Raw genomic sequence first — 22,791 nt, 5'->3', positions numbered from 1 at the left:
ATACATGTGTATATATTCTATTTCATACTCCTTTCCATTATTGTTTATTACAGGATATTGAATATAGTTCCCTGTGCTATACAGTAGGACCTTGTTGTTTATCCATTATATGTGTAATAGTTTGCATCTCCTAATCGCAAACTCCCAACTCATCCCTCCCGCTCCCCCACCCCCTGCAACCACAAGTCTGTTCTTTATCTCTGTCTGTTTCTGTTTCATAGAAAAGTTCATGTGTGTCATATCTTAGATTCTACATATAAGGGATATCATATGGTATTTATCTTTCTCTTTCTGACTTACTTCACTTAGTATGATAATCTCTAGGTCCATCCATGTTGCTGCAAATGGCATTATTTCATTCTTTTTTATGGCTGAGTAATATTCCATTGTATATGTATACCACATCTTCTTTATCCATTCATCTGTCAATAGACATTTAGGTTGTTTCCATGTCTTGGCTATCGTAAATAGTGCTGCTATGAACATAGGGGTGCATGTATCGTTTTGAATTATAATTTTGTCCAGATATATGCCCAGGAGTGGGATTGCTGGATCATGGTAGTTCTGTTTTTAGTTTTCTGAGGAATCTCCATACTGTTTTCCATAGCGGCTGCACCAATTTACATTCCCACCAACAGTGTAGGAGGGTTCCCTTTTATCCACACCCTCTCCAGCATTTGTTATTTGTAGACTTTTTAATGATGGCCATTCTGACTGGCATGAGGTAGTACCTCATTGTAGTTTTTATATACATTTCTCTAATAATTAACAATGATGAACATCTTTTCATGTGTTAATTGGCCAATATTTTTAAATGAAATCAAATTATTTTTCTTAGAAAACATAGTAATTATGTGAATTGGCTATAGAATTGCATGCAAAAATCTTTTTGTGATTAGATTATTTGAATGATGAAAGTTTACTTGTAGTTGATCATAAGTTCATTTATGGGTGCGTAGTGTATTTTTTTGTCTCTTCCTATGTATGTGTACTCCTTAAAGCAACTGTGAGCTTTACAATTTCCTTGCTTAATTGTGGTATTAGTGTATGTAGAATATTAAAATGACCATAACCTATTCTAGATTTTTTAAATTTATTGAGATATAATTGACATATAACATTATATTAGTTTCAGGTGTACAACATAATGATTTGATATTTGTATGTATTGTGAAATGAACACCACAAAAAGTTAATATCCATCACCACACAGTTACAAATTTTTTTCCTTGTGATGAAAACTTTTAAGATCTACTCTCTTAGCAACTTTCAAATGTACAATAAAGTATTATTAACAGTAGTCACCATGCGGCCCATTACATCCTATGACTTACTTGTTTTATAATGGGAAATTTGTACCTTTTGACTCCTTCATCCATTTCCATTCTAGATTTTTAATATCAACATAAACTATTACAATAAGACCAATGTAAGGTTGTACCCAAAATAGCTAAGCAAATTAATAAAGATGCTTAGAGGTGGTTAAGTCATTATAAATGGATCATACTAAAGCCATTTTGAGACCATAGTTCAGACTAGACTCTAGTATAAACTCTAAAATGTATTTGTCTTTTTGTGGGGGACTCACTGTATTGGGGATTACCAGGTCAGATTCATGGATGTTTAAGACCTACAACTATATTGCTATCTGGATTTAGAAGACAGGGTTACAGTTCACTCAAATGTGGTAGTATCTTCTTGATTCATTAAGATAATATGGGTATTATTATGTAAGTGAATAGATCATGAGGTGATTTAAGAAGAATAAGAAGTTAATATGCTAATTTTCCTAAAGTTATGGCAACACACAGTTGTATGAAGTTACTGTATTCAAATGACTATTATTATTTTTCTATATAAGAATATTCTGCAAGTCTACTAGAAGATTTGGTATACTTAACATTAAACTTCATAAACTGGTATTTTAAATTATATTATTTTTATTTATTTCATATTTTATCTCTCTGAAGAACATGTATTTCTAAACTTATTTCATATTTTAAAAAAGTATTCCTAAAAGTTTGACTTATTTTAAATATGTTTCATCCTTTTGCTTAATTCCACTATTTAATACTGTAAATTAACATTTGTCTCCTTCCCACAGATATGGAGTCTGGAGAACGGTTACCATCCTCAACAGCCTCCTCTGCTATACCGACTTCATCTTCTATACCTTCTGTGGCTTCATCAGTTTCAAAAGGCGGCCTTTCCACTGGAGCTGCTTCACTTAGCTCTACAATCAACCCATGTGGTGAATACCCTTTATTAGCTCAATTTTAGAATGCCATCCTTTTACTAATTTGCATTCATAATGTTTTATTGAACTCTGAATAAAATGTTCTCATTACCTCTGTTGATCTGTTGAACAGTGGCTAGGTTAAACATTTAGTCTCTGCTTTTTCTGTATTTTATCAACACACTGGAGTAACACTGCTTATTCCATGTTTTCTATGATTTTTAGAAGCTTTGAGAGTTCATCTTAATATCTTCCTTTGACCATTTTAATTAATAAATTAATACATGCAAACTCTTTTAAAACAATAGGCCCATGAGGGAGTGAAGAAATATAAAGGAATCCTTGATGGTAAGATAAGGTCCCAATGCCATGGACCCTTTGCCCTAAATTTGCTTCCAGTATTCGAAATGACCTTCACCAAACCCCAGCTACCCTTAGTTCACAAGATGTATACTAAGGCATATCATTTACCTGATGGAAAATATTTTTAAAGTTTTAAATATTTTGAAAAATATTTTAAGATATTTGACAAATTTTTCTTAAACATGAATGAAGTTTATACTGCTAAAAAGGGAACTTTATTTCAGTAGTGAAAATATCCTCAATTTTAGTTTTATGTGGAAGGTATTTTTATTTACCCCTCAAAATCACTTTTTGCCCAAACACATGTTTGGATATTTGGTAGAATACATTCTTTTTTTTTTTTTTTAACCTAAACTTGATTAACTTATTCCTTTATCACTAGGAAGATTTTTAATCTTAAATATATTTTATCTTATAGATTATTTCATATGTATAAACATTAGAACTAAATGATATTTTACTTTTTCAAAATTAGATTTATAATTTTGGGTAAATGAAATACATAAATATGGAATATTTGCTGACGAAATACCCTAGCAAATTGTCAAATATATATTTATTGAATTATTCTGATTTTTTTCCAATCAATGGAATGACAAGGATGTCATTTTGTCATTTTATCAGAACAATTTTCTAACATTTTCTTAGTGATTATAAAATAACTAAAATAAAATACCATTACATTTAAAAAATAAATAAAATTCCTGTTCTCCCTCACCTTATACAATCTTGGTTAAGGCATTCATTTAACAACTTCATCCACGTTTCCCTTGTGTATAAAATGATGGCTATATATAAAATGATGAATGCCTTTGATGATATGCTGTGTTCAAAAATAGTGATACCATGGTTGGCATTTTACCTTAAGTTTCTTTGTCTAAATGATTGCACACAGCTGTACTTTTGTAATTATTCTTTCGTGCTTTTTATAATTCTTCTCCTTTCGTTTGTGTCAGCTCCTTTCATTGTGTTCCTCCCATCTGCTGTCTTACTTTGTATTTACTTGTGAATTTGTATTTAAAATATATAATATTCCTAGGGAAATGTCCTTTTTTTTTAATGTTGAAGCTTTCAGTCCTTGAGTACAGAGCCTTGAGTTTTCTGGACCCTTTGCTACCACCTATTTCTCACTTAGTTTTCTGAATTAGTGACATTTGAATTGCTTATGATTCTGAGTAGTCACATGTTGGGCGCTATTTTTTGTTAGTGGTAGTTGAGAGTTGCAGAAGGGTGGGGTATGCTTAGTTGCTGAATAACATCAGAAATTTCCTTATCTAGAAAGGAATTAGTTTTCATCATTTATTTGCAAGTAAAATAGGTGGTTGAGTTTTTATGTGGAGATACTTAAATTGAATGAAACTATAGTTTATTTCTATGTTTATTCCAAAATATATCACTTATTAACACATTATACCTTTAGTACCTACAGCATGAGTTTTTTTCACTTTCTAAGAAAATGATTTTTTGTTTTTAACATTCGCAGTGTTGTGGTTTATGTTTAAAGTAGAGCCTTACAATGCATGGAGAATGCTTAGTTGTCCTGCATAATTCAGTTTATCATATTTTCCTGTCTTCTCTTATTTGATTCATTGTTTTTGGCCTAGTCATTGTCTGTAATTTTCTCCTTTTAAAAGTAAAATTATAGAGTGATAATGGGCCTAGCCTCTTTATTTTAAACAATTTGAATCTCCTCAATGTTTTTGATGTATAGAAACAACAAAAAAGAATTTTCATCTGTAAAATGTCAAAACCTCACCAGTTCTTTAATGGTCCCTTTGAGGACATTCTTTTGTTTTAAACAGTTATTTTAATTGGCCTTTCTCTGTCATCTTCATTAATGATATTTCTGTAGGAATTCCTCTGAGTTACAAAGGATTTAATTCAAGCCTACTTTTGAACTTTGAACGATCAACTAATTTCTTTTGAATCAACACCTTGTCAGGGTCTGGAAGTATACATACCTACTGTTACTATGATGATGCTGGTAGAAGACGTGAGACTCCTAGGTCAGAGATTTTATTACTATAGCATAGCAAATAGCATAAACATCATGTTGGCATTGGCTCCCCATGTCTCCCAAGTCCCACAGGGGCAACACGGAGGGGCCCAGTTGAATCTTATGCATATAGTGGGGTTGTGTCACGGCTTAGGCAACCCGCTGCTTTTATAGTAAATGAAAGCAAAGCCGCTCTTTGTCTGGAAGGAAATGTCACCTCATCCATCAAGGTTGCTCACTGCAATCCTGAGAAATGGCCCAGTTTTAAAGAGTGGTCAAGACCTTGCATTCTTGGCATACCCAGCAACAACATGCAGGGACCTTGGAGGACTGTCTCTCACAACACACCTTTAATTTTATTACAGTAACTTGGATAGAAAATAACACTGCAATAAAGATTGATTAATCTAAGGCTCTCTGCATATAGTGGGTCTTGTCGGTCTTAGAAGAGTTATATTTCTTTTCCCTTTAAAGTATGATTTTTAAAAAATAACTTGCCTACTTCTAAACAATAATTTTGGACAGCTTTCAATAAATATGTTGGCACAATAAACAAAACAATTAACTAAAATATTAAAAGATAGACTCTAAAAAGTATAAAAGTGTTAGCCAAGGAAAACCACAGATGTTGAACAAAAAACTTAACTAATTAGCTGTTAAGAATAAAAAGAAAACATAGTGGACTACGTGACTCACATACTAGTGCTAGTGAACATCAGTTCCTCAGAGAAAAACGAACTTTTTCCTGGCTCTGAGTGGTTTGGGGAATATACCACCAGAACCTTTGTATAAAAGGCCACATGATACACAATATCCTATATGCCAATTTTATACGTATTCAGACACTATTTCACATATTACCTCTGAGTGAAAGCTGAAAGAATAGTATTTCAGCATAGTTCCAAAATTAAACTTTACAGAGTGGATTTGTTCGAGATTTGTGGTCATTTGACCTAATACAAACAAAGCATAGAACTTTGAGAAATTTCAATGATAGTTAAACTGTGCCATAGACCAGTGGTTTTCAATCCATTTTTGAGGTAGAACCCTTCAAACAAAACTTGTAAAATGCTGCATGTAGAAAACAGAGAAAGTGTTAAAACTTCTCTCATTAAAGCTGGGGTATGCCTACTTTTCTTTTAAAGTTAGAGACTGAATTACACATGTATCTTAATTGCAGGCCTTCCTCTGTAGAACTGTGCCAAATCATGGTAGATTGAGGAAATCGCAAGTTGATCAGTCAGGCCTCAACTTAGGGTATGTGTTAGTTACGACAGTGATTAACTATGAATAGGAACACATGGCAAATACACGTACCAGTCCATAGATCTGCAGTTCTGAGGTGGGTGATGCCATCACAGACCTGGGCTCCTAAATTTATATCCTGTCTTCTGAGGTATGGGACTTTCATGCTCACGTGTCTTATCTCATGGCTTTTAGAAGGCTGATCCACCTACAGCCCTGTTTTCCAGGAAGGAAGAAGGTGGAGTAGAAGAGGGCAAAAGTTGTATGCCAGCTTACTTTGACCCCTTTTAAACAGCTTTCCCAGAAACCCCATCCAGAGATTTCCACTTAGTATCTCTTTTGTCGGAACTATATGAATGGTAATCTCAGCTTCAAGGAAGGCCAGGAAAATTAGTTTTTAGCTGAGCCTATTGCCATCCTGAAGAAAATAGAGCTTATTAGTAAGGAATAAGGAGAGAATGGATAGCCAGTATCTGCTATGGCTAAATGGGACAGAGGGACAGGAGATCAAGCTGGGGAGTAGGTTAAGGTCAGATCATTTAGAACTTCATGCACCATGTTTAAGGGTTTAGACAGAATGATGTATTGATTAAAAGCAAGGACTTTGCAATTGAAAGGCCCTGAAATTGAATCTTGGCTTGTCCACTTATTAGCTATGTGAATTTGGGTACATTACCCCTTTCTGAACTTCGGTTACCTCATCTATAAAATAAATATGATACCCATTTTATAATGATAAATGAGATAATGCCTGACATAGAATAGGTGCCTAGCAAGTTGTAACCTTTATTTTTATTCATACTTGATCAAGTGGAAGGATTTTAATGCTTTGAAAATGGTAGCTCTAGCAGCATGTAGAGCATCAGTTTGCAATGAGGATGGGACTAGAGGCAAAGAAGACCATTAGAAGGTACTTAAAATTTATCTGGGTGAGAAATGATAAGGGCCAAAATTAAGGAGTTATTGGAGATGGAGAAAGAAACAAGGTTCCAGAGATATTTGGGGAGTAGATTCTTATGGGATATAATGACTGGATTTGGGCAAAGTGATGTTGAGAGAGAGATTGAGAGAGAAGCCCTGACATGACTTGGATAACTGGGAGAAGGGTGATGTAATGAGAAATGTGGAGGAAGAATACATTTTAAAGTGTAAAAGGGTCATTTATCTTTTTGCATGTTGCATTTGAATGGACTATACATCCATGTAAATACTCTTGGTAAATATTAGAGTTGTTTCCAACTTTTGCCAATTACAATGTTATGACCATCATTGTACATGAATCCTAATGCATATGCATAAGTTTTTGAACATGTCTTCAGCTTTACCAGTAGTACCAATTTATTTTCTCATCAGCTGTGTATTATAATTCCTGATGCTTATCATTCATGTTGACACTTGTCATTGCCAGACTTTTTGATTTTTGTCCATGAATATGAAGTAGTGTTCATTAAGGTGCCTTTTAATAAGTTTATAGCTTTTTGGGTTTCCTCTCTTTTGAAGTGATTGTTTAGGGCTTTGGTGCATATTTCTATTGGGTTGTGTATCTTTTTCTTATAGATTTGTGAGTTCTTTTTATATTTTGGATGCTGGTCCTTCTTTCAGTTATCTTTGTGGGAGATAGCTTTTCCCACATGGTGTGTCTTTTTTTTTCTACATTGTCTTTTGATGAAAAGAACTTCCAATTTTAATGTCGGCAGATTTATCAATATTTTTATTTATGGTTATGCTTTTTGTCTAAGAAATTGTCCTCTACCTCCAAGGTTATGCATATATATTTTTGAGATTTCACTTATCTCTCATTTAATATTACTTTGAAAAGTATATGGTTATCAGATACCAGGCCAGTTGTGATAGACTGAATTGCCTTTTTGGTTTTGGAACTATCACCAGTTGAGATTGTTATTTGATGTATCAGTGAGTTCAGCTAGAGATAACATAAACCACTGATGCTATTTTAAACAGAAAGATTTAATACAAGGAATCAGGCACTTATAAAATTATTGAGGAGCTGACCCCTGACCCCTATGAGTGATTTCAGAGCATTACTGTTGAATTGACCTGCTTAAGGAAATTACCTCTAGTTCAGTCAGGGCACCATTGTTCTAACTGATGGCTCCATGGATCATACCACCTCAGCTGCAATCCAGTCATCAAGAACCACTGACATAACAGGCTGCAGGGCTGTTCTGTGCTGCCTGCTAGATCTGCACCAGCAAAAAGGATACCTCATGTACTGCCAATCTGCCAGCTTAACTCAGTGCCAAATACATCTGATTGGCAGAATCTAAATTATATCCAGAATCCTGGCTGCAAGAGAGACTGGTAAATATACTTTTTAGCTGCTCAGCTTCTGCATCACAGGAAGGTACACTAAAAAGAGGTTGGGGCACATGTTAAATTATGAGCCAATTATCTATCCATTTCAGGTCATCTGGTGATAGCCCCCCTTCCATATCTCCCCACCTTTGTATTATAATAAATTTCTGATACCTATACATGAGCTTTATTCCAACTTCAATGGTTCTTTTCTTCTGAATAAAATAGTATTTCATTAGTGCATCTAGTAGCTCATGTACTTACTACAAATCTCTTTTGATATACTATTGTATGTAATAATATAAGTTAAACCAAATAAAATAAATGCTTAACTCAAGACAATATGGCTATTAACTGTCACAAAAGCAAATACCTATAAATTCTTTTTAAAGATTGCAAAAAACTTTTCAAGGACCCCATTCCTCCTATACAGTATCATTAATTTTTCTGTATTTATTGGATCATGTCCATTAGTATAAAAGCGTGCTCATAGTATCTCCCATCTTAAAAAATAATACATACCAAAACCCCTTCCCTCTTTCACCCCAAACACTCTTCTGGCAATTACTCTGTTTTCTGCCTCACTTTATAACCAAACTTCTCAAAATACATAGTTGTATGTGCTTTCTCCTTTTCCTCGTCTTTTATGTATATCTCAGTCCACACCAGTGTCACTTTTCTGTTCTCATCTCACTCAACCTCTCGGAAGAATTGACACAATTGACCAGTCCTTCCTTCTTAAGAACCTTTTTTAGGGAAGAGTTTGCATCAAATTGATAATATTTCTTCTCTAAAAGTGTGGTAGAATCCACTCTGAAGTCATATGGGCTTGGAAGATTGTTGTTTTTTTGTTTGTTTGTTTTAATGTTGTTGTTGAAGATAATAAATCAGGAGTTCAACTTTTTTTTTGGCCGCGCCGTGTGGCTAGTGGGATTTTTTTAGTTCCCCATCCAGGGATTGAACCCGGGCCCTCGGCAGTGAGAGCATGGAGTCCTAACCACTGGACCACCAGGGAATTCCCAGGAGTTCAACTTTTAAAGTAGAAGTATAAAACTATTCAGGTTATCTTTTTCTTTATGAGTGAGCTTTGTTAGTGATGTCTTTCAAGGAGTTTGTCCATTTCCTCTAAGTTGTTGAATTTACAGGTACAGAGTTGTTCCAAATAGTACCTTATCCTGGGACTTCCCTGGTGGCACAGTGGTTAAGAATCCACCTGCCAATGCAGGGGACATGGGTTCGAGCCCTGGTCCGGGAAGATCCCACATGCCGAAGAGCAACTAAGCCTGTGCACCACAACTACTGAGCCTGTACTCTAGAACCCACGAGCCACACTACTGAGCCCACGTGTCACAACTACTGAAGCCCATGCACCTAGAGCCCATACTCCGCAACAACAGAAGCCACCGCAATGAGAAGCCCACGCACCACAACAGAGAGTGGCTCCTGCTCGCCGCAACTAGAGAAAGCCCACACGCAGCAGTGAAGACCCAATGCAGCCAAAATATTAATGAATTAATTAATTAATTAAAAAAATAGTACCTTATCCTTTGAATGTCTGTAGGATTTGTAATGTTATCTTCTCTTTCATTATTGATATTAATAATTTGTGCTCTTTTTTCCTTTGTGACTAGAGCTTTTATCAATTTTATTAATCTTTTTGACAAACTAGATTTTGGTTTCATTGATTTTTTTTTTCCCGATATTCTGTTTTCTGTTTCATTGATTTCTGCCCTTTATTATTTCCTTCTGTTTTTCCATGGGTGGGATTTCCTCATCTTTTCTCCTAATTTCTTGAAGAGAAAACTTAGATCGTTTATATTAGACCTTTCTCCTTTTCTTATATATGCATTTAATGCTATGAATTTCCCTTTTAAATACAACTATAGCCGCATCCCACAAATTTTGATATGTTTTCATTTCATTATCATTCTGGTTAAAATATTTTCTATTTTCCTTTGTGAATTCTTCTTTGACTGATGGGTTGTTTAAAAGTCAGTAATTTAACATTTAAATGTTAAATGTTTCAATTGATGTCCATTTTAGTTTTATTGTGGTCAAAAAACATACTAATGATATGTGCTCTGTTTTTTGGCTTCCCACTGCCACTTTTGCAGACTGGCCCCCTGTGGGTCTCCTCTGTGCCTGTAAAAGTTGTTGGGTCAGCCAACTACGTAGCAGAGATGCATCTCTTTCTCTTTGTGGTTTCCTTGCTCCTAAGATTACCCCTTGATTTCCAGCTGCTCTGCCAGCTTTCGACTCTGTTCTCTGACACTTCAGGCTTTCTGCTGTCTAAGCTAATCGTGGTGAAGGTATGCACTCAATTAAGGAATACATCAAATTGAACAGATCTGCTGTGTGTAGCTCTGTCTTTCTGTACGTTCTCTCCTGGCTATTTTGTGGTGCCCCATGCACGGTGTACTTTTAGCTAGGCCCTTGGAAAGTTTAATCTCTGAATTTGAGTCTCCTTTCTGTGGTTTGATCACTGCCAAGATTTCCCCTTTAAATTTCCTGATTTCCTGATGTTTTCTTAGCCCTGGAGTCTGACCTCTGGCACCTTTAGTTGATAAGCCTGCTGTTTCATCTTCCACTGTTTTCTGTAGTTATAGCTGTGAGGTTTAGACAGCAGTATCAGACCAGAAAGCCACAAAGTCACACTTCTCACCCCTTCTTGTTACCATTTTTTCCAGATTAAACTTTCCCCTGGCTTTTCTCTGCTTTTGGATGCTTTGCAGTATCTTTAGTTTTGTTGTTGTTGTTTTTTGATATTTATTTATTTATTTGGCTACACCAGTTCTTAGTTGTGGCATGCGGGATCTTTTAGTTGCTACGTGCGGGGTCTTAGTTGCGGCATGTGGGATCTAGTTCCCTGACCAGGGATCGAACCCCCGGGGCCCCTGCATTGAGGGCGTGGAGTCTTAACCACTGGACCACCAGGGAAGTCCCTTGTTGTTTTAAATCACATTTTTATAATTATTTTCTGTGGGTGATTTGTGTGACCACTTCACTACTACTCCACCATTACCTGAAGTTGTCCCCTGCAAAATGAATCACTTTCTTTTTTAAAAAAATTTTCACCTGAGAGTCCAGGGGTGACATGTGACACAATCTAGCCAATCCAAACATCATATTTCCCACACAATGATGGTTAAGTGATTGGTTAAGGAAGGCACATGAGACTAATCAAAGGCAAAGAGTTTCCGTTCTGGGATTTTTACTGGGACTGGTGAGGGAGGATACCCTTTTGTCCCACAAACCTAAAAGGAAGGGCCTATCTGAGGAAGTAGAGCCAAGAGACGAAAGAGAAATTGTCCCAGTAAGCTTTCAGCCAACCTTCTTTATCTGAAGTGTGCCTTTTCCCAATGCTTTTATGTTATGTGAATCAACACGTTTACCTTTCACTTAGCCATTCTGAGTTGGATGTTTTGTACTTTTCAACCTAACTGATATACCCTCTGTGATCGAAGCCCAACTCAGGGTCTCAACCATGTTCTCTCTTTGTCTTAGAGGAACTGCATAAGGCTGATTTTCATGCTTTGTCTCAGGTTAAGTGTTCTGAGACATTAATTAGAGAAGTCTCCTCTGTTCATAGCGTCTAGGTAATTGCTCTACTATTACCTGTTTTTGCACCTAGTAATTTCCTCCATAGTACTCTTCACAGTTTATAATTATAGATTTGGTGTTGTTTTACTTATTTGTCCCTTTTTCTACATTTAACAGGCAGGGACCATACGGTTTTTTTATTGATATGTATCCAGTCAGTGCCTGGCACAAAATATATGCTCAAGAAACAATTGTTGAAGAAAGGGAGGGAAGGAGAGGTGAACTTGCAGGAATAGGACTTGCAAATTAAATGATAAATTTACTCTAATTAATAAGTTTTCTAGGCTGTATTATGCTTTGCTCTGGTAATACCAAATAACTGCAGATTTTAGTTGGAGATGGGCATTATAAGCCACAGGGTAAAGAATCTTAAAAGATCAGACCTTACTGATGAGGCATTGAATAAATAAACCCTGAAAATCCAAAGTTATTAATTAGAACTTCTTATTTAAAAGATGGAGCTTACGTTTACAGTCAATAGAGAATCGTCAAGAGAATGAGAGAGGCTTATTCTTGAGGGTTTGGATATAAAGCCAAAGTTTTAGTCTCTTTGAGTATTTATATTATAGTATGAACTATTACAACAATAATTGTTTTTTAGTTGTCTGTATTCTAGATATCTGTAAGTCACAAATAAAGGCCCTGGAATGTTCAACTGTCTAGCTTTTTTTTCCCTTTCAGTAGATTTATTTAATGAAGGGTTTGATCACAAGGCACCAGGTATTTTTGAAATATATTTTACCTAACTTTTAAAAAAATTTATTTATTTATTTATTTATGGCTTCTTTGGGTCTTCGTTGCTGTGTGCGGGCTTTCTCTAGTTGTGGCGAGCGGGGGCTACTCTTCCTTGTGATGCGTGCGATTCTCATGGCAGTGGCTTCTCTCATTGCAGAGCACAGGCTGTAGGAGCGTGGGCTTCCATAGTTGTGGCATGCAGGTTCAGTAGTTGTGGCTCACAGGCTCTAGAGTGCAGGCTCAGTAGTTGTGGTGCACGGGCTTAGTTGCTTCGCCGCATGTGGGATCTTCCCGGACCAGGGCTTGAACCCGTGTCCCCTGCATTGGCAGGTGGATTCTTAACCACTCGCCACTAGGGAAGTCCTTACCTAACTTTCATGAGTAGAACTTCAGAGTTTTAATTAGAATTTTACAGGTAAATTACTAAAGAAAGGTAATGCCTTCAAATCAATTAAGTAATCTTAAAAATGAACCTAGGGTTATGAATAAAATTGTTTCTTCCTCCCCCAAAAAATATGTTGAAGTCTTAATCCCTGGTTCCTCAGAATGTGACCTATTTGGAAATTGGGTCCTTAAAAGAGGTAATCAAGTTAAAATGAGGTTATTAGGGTGGGCTTTAAACCAAAATGACTGGTATCCTTATTAAAATGGGGGAATTTAGACACAGAGGATGTGTACAGAAAGAAGCCCATGTGAAGACATAGGAAAAATGCCTGAGGTTACCAAAAGTTAGGAGAGAAGAATGGAACAGATCCTTCCTTAGTACCTTCAGAGGGAGCATGGCCTTGCCCACACCCTGCTTTCAGACTTTTGTAGCCTCCAGAACTGAGCCAATAAATTTCTGTTGTTCTAAGTCACCCAGTTTGTGGTACTGTGTTATGGCAGCCCCAGCAAATTAATATATGACTTTTATTTTAATGCACATTTTAATGCACTGCCATTTTTGATGATTAGCTGTACTTTGCAGGTTGTATACTAGAGGCTGATTTTGCAGTGCTGTAAAAATATGCTGATAGTTTAAAGAACTAGAGAAAAGAGTTTAAAGACATGTTGCAACAAGTTTATGTAGCAGTGAAAGATGTGTGTTTTTCAAAGTTGGTTTTAGTAATTTTTGTTCATTATGGGCAAACTAAGACTTCTTTATTGAAACGTAAGTAAAATAAGATTTTAGAATTAGATTGTTTTCACTGTTATTTTTTATATTTCATTATAAAAATAAAGTACATCTATATTTGAATATAGAAATATATATAAAATATAGTGTAATTTTAGTATTTTAATCTGTGAACTCTAAATTCTTTCATTAGGTATAACAAAAATGCTTTTTTACAAAAGAGCAGCTGCTCCTATCTTTGAAGAATAGTCATTTGCCTGAAGATTGATACATCATTGGCTGAACTGAATCAAAATCTTGTTCACCATGTTCAGTGTTACATAGAGTAGTAGATTTTGTTCCCAAGGCTACCTAGACTTTTAATGATTTTTTTTTTCTAATGAAAAGACTGTTTGAAAGGAAATTAGTAACTTTATATTGAATCCTGGCAGATACTAACTTAACCGAGTGATCAAAGTTAATATCACCAGCACCACATAGCAGCATCACAGACCCCAGATATTTTGTGCTGAGAAGGACACATTGGGTACTCTTCCCAATCATGTTTAACCTCTTCTAACCATGAGAAAACATCAGACAAACCCACGTTGAGATGCATTCTACAAACTACCTGACTAGTACTCTTTAATGTATCAAGGTCATGAAAGACAAGACTGAGGAACTGTCACAAATTGGAGAAAATTAAGGAGACACAGTAACTAAATGCAATGTGAGATCCTAGATTGGATCTTAGCACAGGAAAATGACACTAGTGGAAAAACTAATGAGATCTGAATAAATTCTTTATTTTAGTTAATTAATCAGGGTTAACTTCTTGGCTTTGAAAATTATTTTTTATCATATAAGATGTTAACATAGGGGAAGTTGGAACTCTGTACTATTTTTGCAACTCTTGTAAGTCTGAAACAATCTGAAAGCAAATACTTAAAAATAAAAAGAAAGACTTTATTTCCATACCATGCTTTTTTAATGTTAAAATGTAAAGGTTAACTACTAAAAATGTTATGAGAATAAAGGAATGAAATGAAGATTATTGAGGGGAAATATTTTGTCACCATTAGCTATAGAATTCTTTCTGTTTGTTCTTTAATCAAAGTTCAAGTTTGTAGAATTTGTACATTGTGAGTTTCAGAATATTTAAACATTAATATGTTTAAGAATTTTAATATATGGGCCAATAATTTGAGCATTTCTTTAATTTATGGTAATTTCACTTTGTTTATTACACTCAGTTATTACTAGTGTTAAAGTACTCTTGTAACCTGTATTTGAATGTGCTACCATTTTTGATGATTAACCATACTTTGCAGGTTGTATACTAGAGGCTGATTTTGCAATGCTGTAAAATGTGCTAACAGTTTAAAGAACTAGAGATAAGAGTTAGAAGACATGTTGCAACAAGTTTGTGTAGCAGTGAAAAAGTAAAGACATTTTTAGCACACAAAAAGCAGCATAGGTAGAATTCTATCATAGTAAGCAGTCTCCTTGATTTTTTAAAAAAGATTAGATGCTTTAGGATACTTATTCCTTATAATCATTTTGTTTTAATTTGCTATTTGGACTTTTCCTGATTGGTAGGAGATTTGTCCACTGGTAGTGTAGGTTCAAGACATTAGTACAGTATTTATATTATTTTGTTTTTGTTGGGGAGGCAACCCTTATTGTGTCATTGCGTGACGTTCGTTAATATTAATAGAGACACTTGCAGTTACCGTGCGTTGCTACTGAGACACTGGCATTTTGTGTAACTGCTTTTAATCACTTATGTATAGATTGGCTAGTACAATCTGAAAAGCTCTGCTAAAAAGTAGTCAGCTTATTATAACGTAAGTTGAGGATTTAGGCATTACAGACATATATTTTCATTATGCAGTACATGCACATTGTTACCTGTCAGTTAAAATGGAAACTAATAAAAGTTGCGTTTATAATGTTCAAAGTATGCTTGAATGTTAATATCTGTAAAAAAGAATAATTATGGTATTCTAAAACTATTTTCATTTTATGATGTAATTTATCAGTTTGCAAATGTGCTGTTTGAGCAAAATTGAAGAGTTTTAATCATAACAGGTTTTTATTTGGGAGGATCTTCTGATACTAGGTGTATTAATGTAGAAAAAAGTTACCTCTCCAAAAGTAGGGCATGCTAATATCCAAATAATTTTATTTTTGTAGTCATAAATCTAATAGAGCCGGTTTGGCTTGTGTTGTCTTTTGTTTCCTATAAGAAGATATTCTGCTCTTTTGTTAATACAGAGTATGCTTTGTTTTAAATGTAGTTGTAGAGTTCACTGAGTCATCTCCAGTCTGTGATCAAAAATCCCCTTGTGAACAGTAGCTTGAAGTTTCAAGACAGTTGGAGAAGGGGAAGGGCGTTGTCCTGGCAATGAAACCAAAGGGTGTAATCAAAACAGCACCCTCTGCTGTCTAACAAGATTAAAGCCACAACATAGGTGTCATTAAATTAGCTTCTAATTACCCAAAGAGCTTTTAGTAACATTGTGAATGCTTTTTATAATTGGAACAGAGAAAAAAAAGTGAGATATATTTTTATCACTTAAAGAATGACTCCTGGTTATTTTAGCTTTTTGAAGGAAGAGAGAAACAAAGAATTGAAAACTACCATTTTAGAGTTATCCACAGCAGGTGTTATGAAGTATTATCCCTGCAACTGCTAACAATTTGCTTTATGCAGTGTTGTACAGAGTAAAAATGATTAAGAAATGATTCTTTCCTTTATAATCTTACACCCTAGTAATGGTATGATGAAAGATTGTGAATAATCATGAATGTTCAAAGGAGGTCCAAAACATACCTGTCTGGGAGATTCAGGAATACTTCTTGGGCAATATTTTTTTGAGATGATTATGAAAGGATAGTTAAGGTTATAAAAGGCAAAAGAAGTCAAAGAGCATGTTATATAAGCATGGAGGGTCTGAAGAAGAAGAAATAATGTGACCAAAAATACAGCAGTGGGAAACATTCATTAAGCACCTGTTATATTTCAGATTATGCCAGGTATTGGGGATTACTGAGATGAATGAGATTCAGTTTTGCTCTCAGGGAGCTAAAATCCTAGTTTAGAATTCATGTGCATAGAAGTGATAGTTAAAATAGTGGAAGCCCATGAAATGACTGAGGAAGAAAGCATAAAGAGGAAAAAAGAGACAGTTGGACAAAATCTTTAAGAATCTTATATTTAGAAAAAAGAAAACCCAATAAAGTAGACAGTAGTATTATGGGAAAATATAGTTAAGAAGAACATCAAAATAGTTCCATGACCCAGAGCTTAAGGGTAAACATGGGTTTTAATAAGGAAGAGGTAATCAACAATGCCAGATTTATAGAGACAGGTTAAAAATGAGAAGGGCAAAGATTAATGGAATCTAGTGGTTAGGAAAACTTAAGTTCCTTTACAGGCAAAATGGAAGGGAGGCTTGGACTTGGCACAGCTATTAAAGATTCTGAGAAGTGAGGAGGAAGTAGACATACAAGTGTAAGAATTTTCTTTCAAGGTTAAGAAGGAGAGATGTTGAGATGGGATTGAGAGGGAAGGAGATAGATAGGGTCAAGGGAGTGGTAGAAGATTGAGAGAGACCAACGGTCATGCTGAGAAATAAGGAAATGGAAATGTGGAAACCGTGGTTAGAGTAAAATTTAAGAATTTAAGATCTTGGAGGTGGTAGAATTTTATGTGATCAAATCCAACATGTGGCCTAAATGGAATCAAGGAGAAATAAAAGGCCAAGTGGTAATTTAAAAAAAAAAAAATTAGGACTCAGGGTTGGTGACATGTAAGGCAAAAGGAAACTAGTAAGAAGCATCCTTGCAAGTTTAAATGAAAATTCAGGACAACTTCCTGTTCTGATGAAGCCCTTTGGAATCAATCCCATGGATGTGCCTCTTCTGCTCTTAATGAGTAATCAATTCACTCAACAGATATTTATTGTATATCTACTATGTACAAGACACTGTTTTAGGTATTTGGGATCTGTTACTGAGTCCTTTATGTGACGGTACCAGTTTATAATATTAAAATATTAACTAACTTGTTTTATACATTGTGGTATGAAAAACAGTCTTATACTATTTCAATTACGTTCAAACCATTGAGTTCCTTAAGGCTAGGGATTATGTCTTATTCATCCTTGTATGCTAATTACTAAACGTAGCACCTGGTGCTTAATAGATATGTTCATGAAATGTCTGAATTACGGAAACTGTTGAATAAAGAACAGAATAATTCTGGAAGGTTTTTACATAGAATTAGTAGCTGGCTTTTTTTTAAAGGCAGTGGCAAAAACAATACTAAAATTATATGTAGTATTACAGAGCCTTTTAATGAGAAAGATACACTTTTCTGTATCACTGACTTCTATATTCTTGCTATAAAGGCAAAATTTAGTAAAGATTATTAAATGTAATGTGAAATTATTTCCCTTCTGTTGTATAACTTTATCCATGTAAAGCAAAGAAAATCTCTGTGTGTTTTTAATAATGCATGGTATCATTGTCATCACTGTAATGTGGGCCTGATATTCTTTACTAAATACAGACGTGAACCTTTTCTTACCAACAAGGAATAGGCCCTATCGATTCTGTTGTCACTCGAGTACTTTCTATGCTTTAATTATCTTCAAAAGTTTTATAAGAAAGAATAAGAAAATAGAGTAAGGTAGCTTCTTCATAGTTTTGCCAGGCATAGATATAACTCTGTGAACAAGACTATATTTTTTTCCCCAGTTTGAATCTATGGTGAATAAAGCTCATATTTTGTTGAAATTTTATATTCAGCTCTTTCTAGATATCACTCTTTTTAGAGTTAAAAAAAGAACTTTTTAAATTATCAAATTGTGTAAGATCGATTCTTAATTATTGCTGCAAGAGTGACAACTTCATTTAGGTATTACTCATGTTTTCTGTTCATGAGACTCCAAGGTTTAAGCTCATTTATTTCTTCACAATTAGAAAATTAATGTTTTAACTATACATTTAAGAATGCTGCTTACTAGAAGTATTTCTATCAGTTTCTGACCCTTTATAATTTTAATGTGTTCTGAATTTTTATAATATTTTGTGTAGTTTTGCGCTTCCCTCACAAAACTTTTTGTATTAAGTCACTGCTACATATATATAGTTGACAAATATAATTTAAGAATTTTTATTTTATAAAATATAAATGAAAAATGATTCTAAAATTCACAAACTGAATGTTTAGCTCAACTTGCTTATCAAGAAAACTGATATAGAAGGAAATGTAACAGATCATAGTATGTTTATAAATAAAACATTTGATTAAGGACATGTCATTCAGGAAGTTGAATTGATTAGTGAGAATCGGGGATTTTATAGGCAATCACATGTGAAAATAAACAATGGCTCTTAATGTTACAGGCTCATTTTTTTAGAGAAACTAGCTGGGTTTTTGAGAATTTTTCCTCCCCCCCCCCCAAAAAAAAATTTACACAATCTTTCTGGTGCCATAGCACTAGTCTTAAAAATAGTGATATTTGAGTAACCTCCTTTCTTCCAGTAGCATGCCCTATTTTGTTTTGACTTAACTTCAGTGCTAATTGCAGTCCAGAACTCTGATTACACAAAAGTACCAAATTCACAGATTTTCTGTTTAGGCTTTGATGAACAAAAACTAAGATTGACTGACTTAGAAAATGTACCCAAGTTTGAATCCTTCCCTTGTTCTCCTCCCTCAGTTTCTTTGTGAGCCTTCCTTGTAAAGGCACTTTGAGGATCTTCCCTATGAGATCTACTTATTGCTTTGTTATAGTGGGACCTCAACCCTCAATTAGAACTTTTTACCTTGTAGGCTAATGTAAGATATACTTGATACAATCTATTTAAATCTTACTACTTCAATGAAAAATATAGTGTTATTTCAGTAAAGAATATAGGGCTTATATTAGTCAATGAGAGTACACCGTGACCTCTTTGATGACTTCCTCTTAGTTTTCAGCGAATAAAAAAGCAAAGAGGAGGGATTTTGTTGATAACTAAATGATAGCAAAAAATATACTTATTTTTAAGTTGTATTTTTTAATTTACTTCAAACATATTGTATTGAAACTATATTGCAGTGCATAGTCAGGTCTGATATAAACAGGATAATACAGAAGCCTTATATTTATTTTAACACAGAGCACCATAGCTTTCATGCAGTAAATTCTTAAGATAGCCTGGAGTGTGGGTTTTGATATTCTGTTTTCACAGTATCAAGCCAGGGAAACTTAATTATTTCCCGGAAGTAAAAGGAAGATTTCCAAGTATTAACAAATCTTCTGCCAAATCCCTACAAACTATGAAAAATAAGTTGTGTTTTTGATGGTATAACACTGCAACTTGGGGTTATGACACTTAGTACTAGATTCTCTTTAGAGTAAACGTAGAGATTGAAAAACCACACATTTGGATTGAATATGAACTTTCTATCACAATGTTTAAAAATGATTTTTATATTGATAACCACCCTCGGATGCATTTAGAAATAAATTAGTAAGTTTATTTATTAAATCTTTATGCTGTCGGATATATTGCCTTATCAGGCTAGAATATAATCCATTTTTGGTATCAACTCTCCTCACCTAAAAGATGTTGGATGGAGACCATAGCTTCAATTCTGGCACATGGAAACTAGGAACTCTTTGCCTAGAGTGTATGACAGTTTGAGTAATGAATTGGTGACAGATTCTGGATTTATTTTATTGATTTTCAACTTCGTATTAATTAGATGTTTTTATCTTCCTTCTTATGAGTAAAAAATTTTGATAACATATTAATGTGCATGTATTAGCGGCAAGTTTGCCTCACTTCGGCAGGTCAAACTTTACAATTAGTGAAAATTATGTACTTAAAGCATCGTTCTCAAATCTCAAAATTCAAAGTAAATAAGGTTATACCATTCGTTTTAATTACTTTTAGAGTACTTTCATGTCTCTAGAAACATTCTGCACGGTTTGAAGAACAGAAATGCAAAAGAAAAAAGGTATAATAAAAATTTAATAGATAAACTATTATAAACTTTAACCCACTATGAACGCTGAAATCAGATAAATCTCATCTGTTTTTCTAGTACAACTTTAAGTGTGTTTTTTTCCCTCCCAGGACATTTATTCAGAGCAGCTGGGGATCACCTGTTTAACCTGTCCACAGTGTCGAGTGCCTTCCCAGTGGTCAGCTACCCAGTCTTTGGTCTGCATTCAGCCAGCTCAGGGCATTCAGAATTTGGTGGTTTGGGGACACTTGGTACACCCACAGCCTTAGCTGCACATCCCCAACTAGCGTCTTTTCCAGGTAAACATCTGTTACAAACAGTGTTCAAGGAAAGGAGGAAAGCTTGAAAATGTTCAAGCAGTAGTTTGGTAATTAACTTGAACAAAAAGAATAGTATTATGCCTGGTATATTAAAGCTCTTGTGCAAGAATTAACTCAGTCCTTTTTATCCTGTGCAAAAAAATAAAACACACTATGTGTGCTAGGTGGCAGCACAACTGACTAGGTATTCAAGTGTTAAGCTAGAAAAATAGGCATCTGCCACAAAAGTGAGTAATTAGGCCAGGTTTTTCTCATGCTTTTTACTGAAGTAGAAAAGTATATGTATAGGAAGTATAGAGTTTGATTAATTATTCTCAGCTTTATTTGATTTTTTAAAAAAATATTTAACTTACAGTGGAAAACTAGAGTCCTGTTCTTATAATGAATATACTTTTATTTTGAGTTCTCATTTCTCTGCATTTATAAGTAAGATGAGCTTGGCTCTTAAATTTCTATTTTTTTCATATTTCATTAAAACAACCATAGATTTGCACCACTTGCGTGGCAGGAAGACCAGAATTATCCCAAATTCTACAGATTAGAGGATTCAGGAGTTCAGTAAGACACCAATTAAAGCTTAACTTAGACAAACATGCTGTAATTTCTCTTGTTATATTATTTTGAAAGTCTAAACTTTAATGTGTTTCCAGTGACTAACTTTACCTTAATAAATTTTAGTTAAGGATGCATGATTTACTGTTACAGAAAGTAGTTTAAAAATTAGAGCATAATTCAGAGACAAATAGATCTGAATTTAAATCTGGCTTTGTTACCTTTTAGCTGTGCGACCTTGATTGAACAAGTAACCTGACCTCTCAGCCTCAGTTTTCTCATCTGAAAAATGAGAATAACAATAACAATAACAATAATAGTATCTGCCTCTTAGGATTCTTGTGAAGATTAAAGGAGATAAGCCATGTTCAGTGCTGAATGCAGTGGTTAGCACACCTAATTAGTACGTAATTGGTAGCCATCATTGTTTTTTCTCTTGCCAAGTGTTTCTTTAAAAGGAAACAAGTACCCTGTTTGAATTATATATGTAGAATGGAAAGATGGTTAAGTATATATTTCAAGTACTATTTCTTGAGTCATATTATTTCTTTAATTCAGAGAGGAGATAGTAATGTGGCTAGAAAGTTAAAACAAAGTCTTAAACTAAGTCTTGACGTTTGCTTTAAAAATACTAATAGGAATTTATTTCAGTCAGTTTTGAGCATGGTTGCTTAGCAAGATGAGTACTCAATAGGTATTTGCTGAAATATAGGATTGCTGAATAAAAAATTAAAATAGATAATTGTAATATAGATAGTTGCTAGTACCTTAAATTTTTAAAATTGTTTTATCATAGTTTATTATATTTGATATAGTTTGATATATAAAGTATTAATTACTTTTGAGCATTTCTAAACCACAATGTAATTATTGTATAATTAAAATCAAATATCTTCTGCACTGAAAACATGGTTAAAAGGTGTAAAGAGTTACTTATCTCAACTTCAATAATGTTGATACTTCCACTGTATAGTAAAAAATTTGATAACTTCCCTCGCCTACATAACCTATTCACCCATTCATTTATTATAGCATCTACTATGCTATAAGAGCATCTACTATGTTCTTTGCAGTAGGCCAAGCACTGAGGAATATACTAACATAGTATGTGTTACATTGCTTATAGTTTTTAGGAGATAGATAAACAGACAATTACAAGACAGAGTCTTTAGTGGTAAAAGTATGCCTGTATAAGCATACTTTTTTGCCAAGTGAACAGAGACTATGCCTTGTTTTAGAGGCCTCATTTGTTTAAGTTGTACATTTTGTATAACTTAAATTTAAATTTTCTATAATTAGTTTTATTCA

At 34.3% G+C, this 22,791-nt stretch overlaps 1 protein-coding gene across 7 annotated transcripts in view; it reads left to right on the top strand.

The window, feature by feature from the left end:
• BAZ2B (bromodomain adjacent to zinc finger domain 2B) overlaps positions 1–22,791 on the top strand; it is a 307,588-nt gene that overhangs the window by 169,584 nt on the left and 115,213 nt on the right. For 5 of the 7 annotated variants that reach the window (XM_082464830.1, XM_082464829.1, XM_082464828.1 and 2 more), the window contains 2 exons: positions 2,105–2,251; positions 20,722–20,910. In XM_082464830.1, coding sequence (XP_082320956.1) covers positions 2,107–2,251; positions 20,722–20,910 — 334 coding nt within the window. In that variant the 5' untranslated portion in view covers positions 2,105–2,106. The remainder of the gene's footprint in view (positions 1–2,104; positions 2,252–20,721; positions 20,911–22,791) is intronic. The other 2 variants (XM_082464832.1, XM_082464831.1) reach the window with 1 other exon arrangement.

This window comes from Balaenoptera physalus (assembly GCF_965194825.1).
Source record: "Balaenoptera physalus genome assembly, chromosome: 6".
Lineage (NCBI taxonomy): Eukaryota > Metazoa > Chordata > Mammalia > Artiodactyla > Balaenopteridae > Balaenoptera > Balaenoptera physalus.
This window is presented reverse-complemented; position numbering and strand designations above follow the sequence as displayed.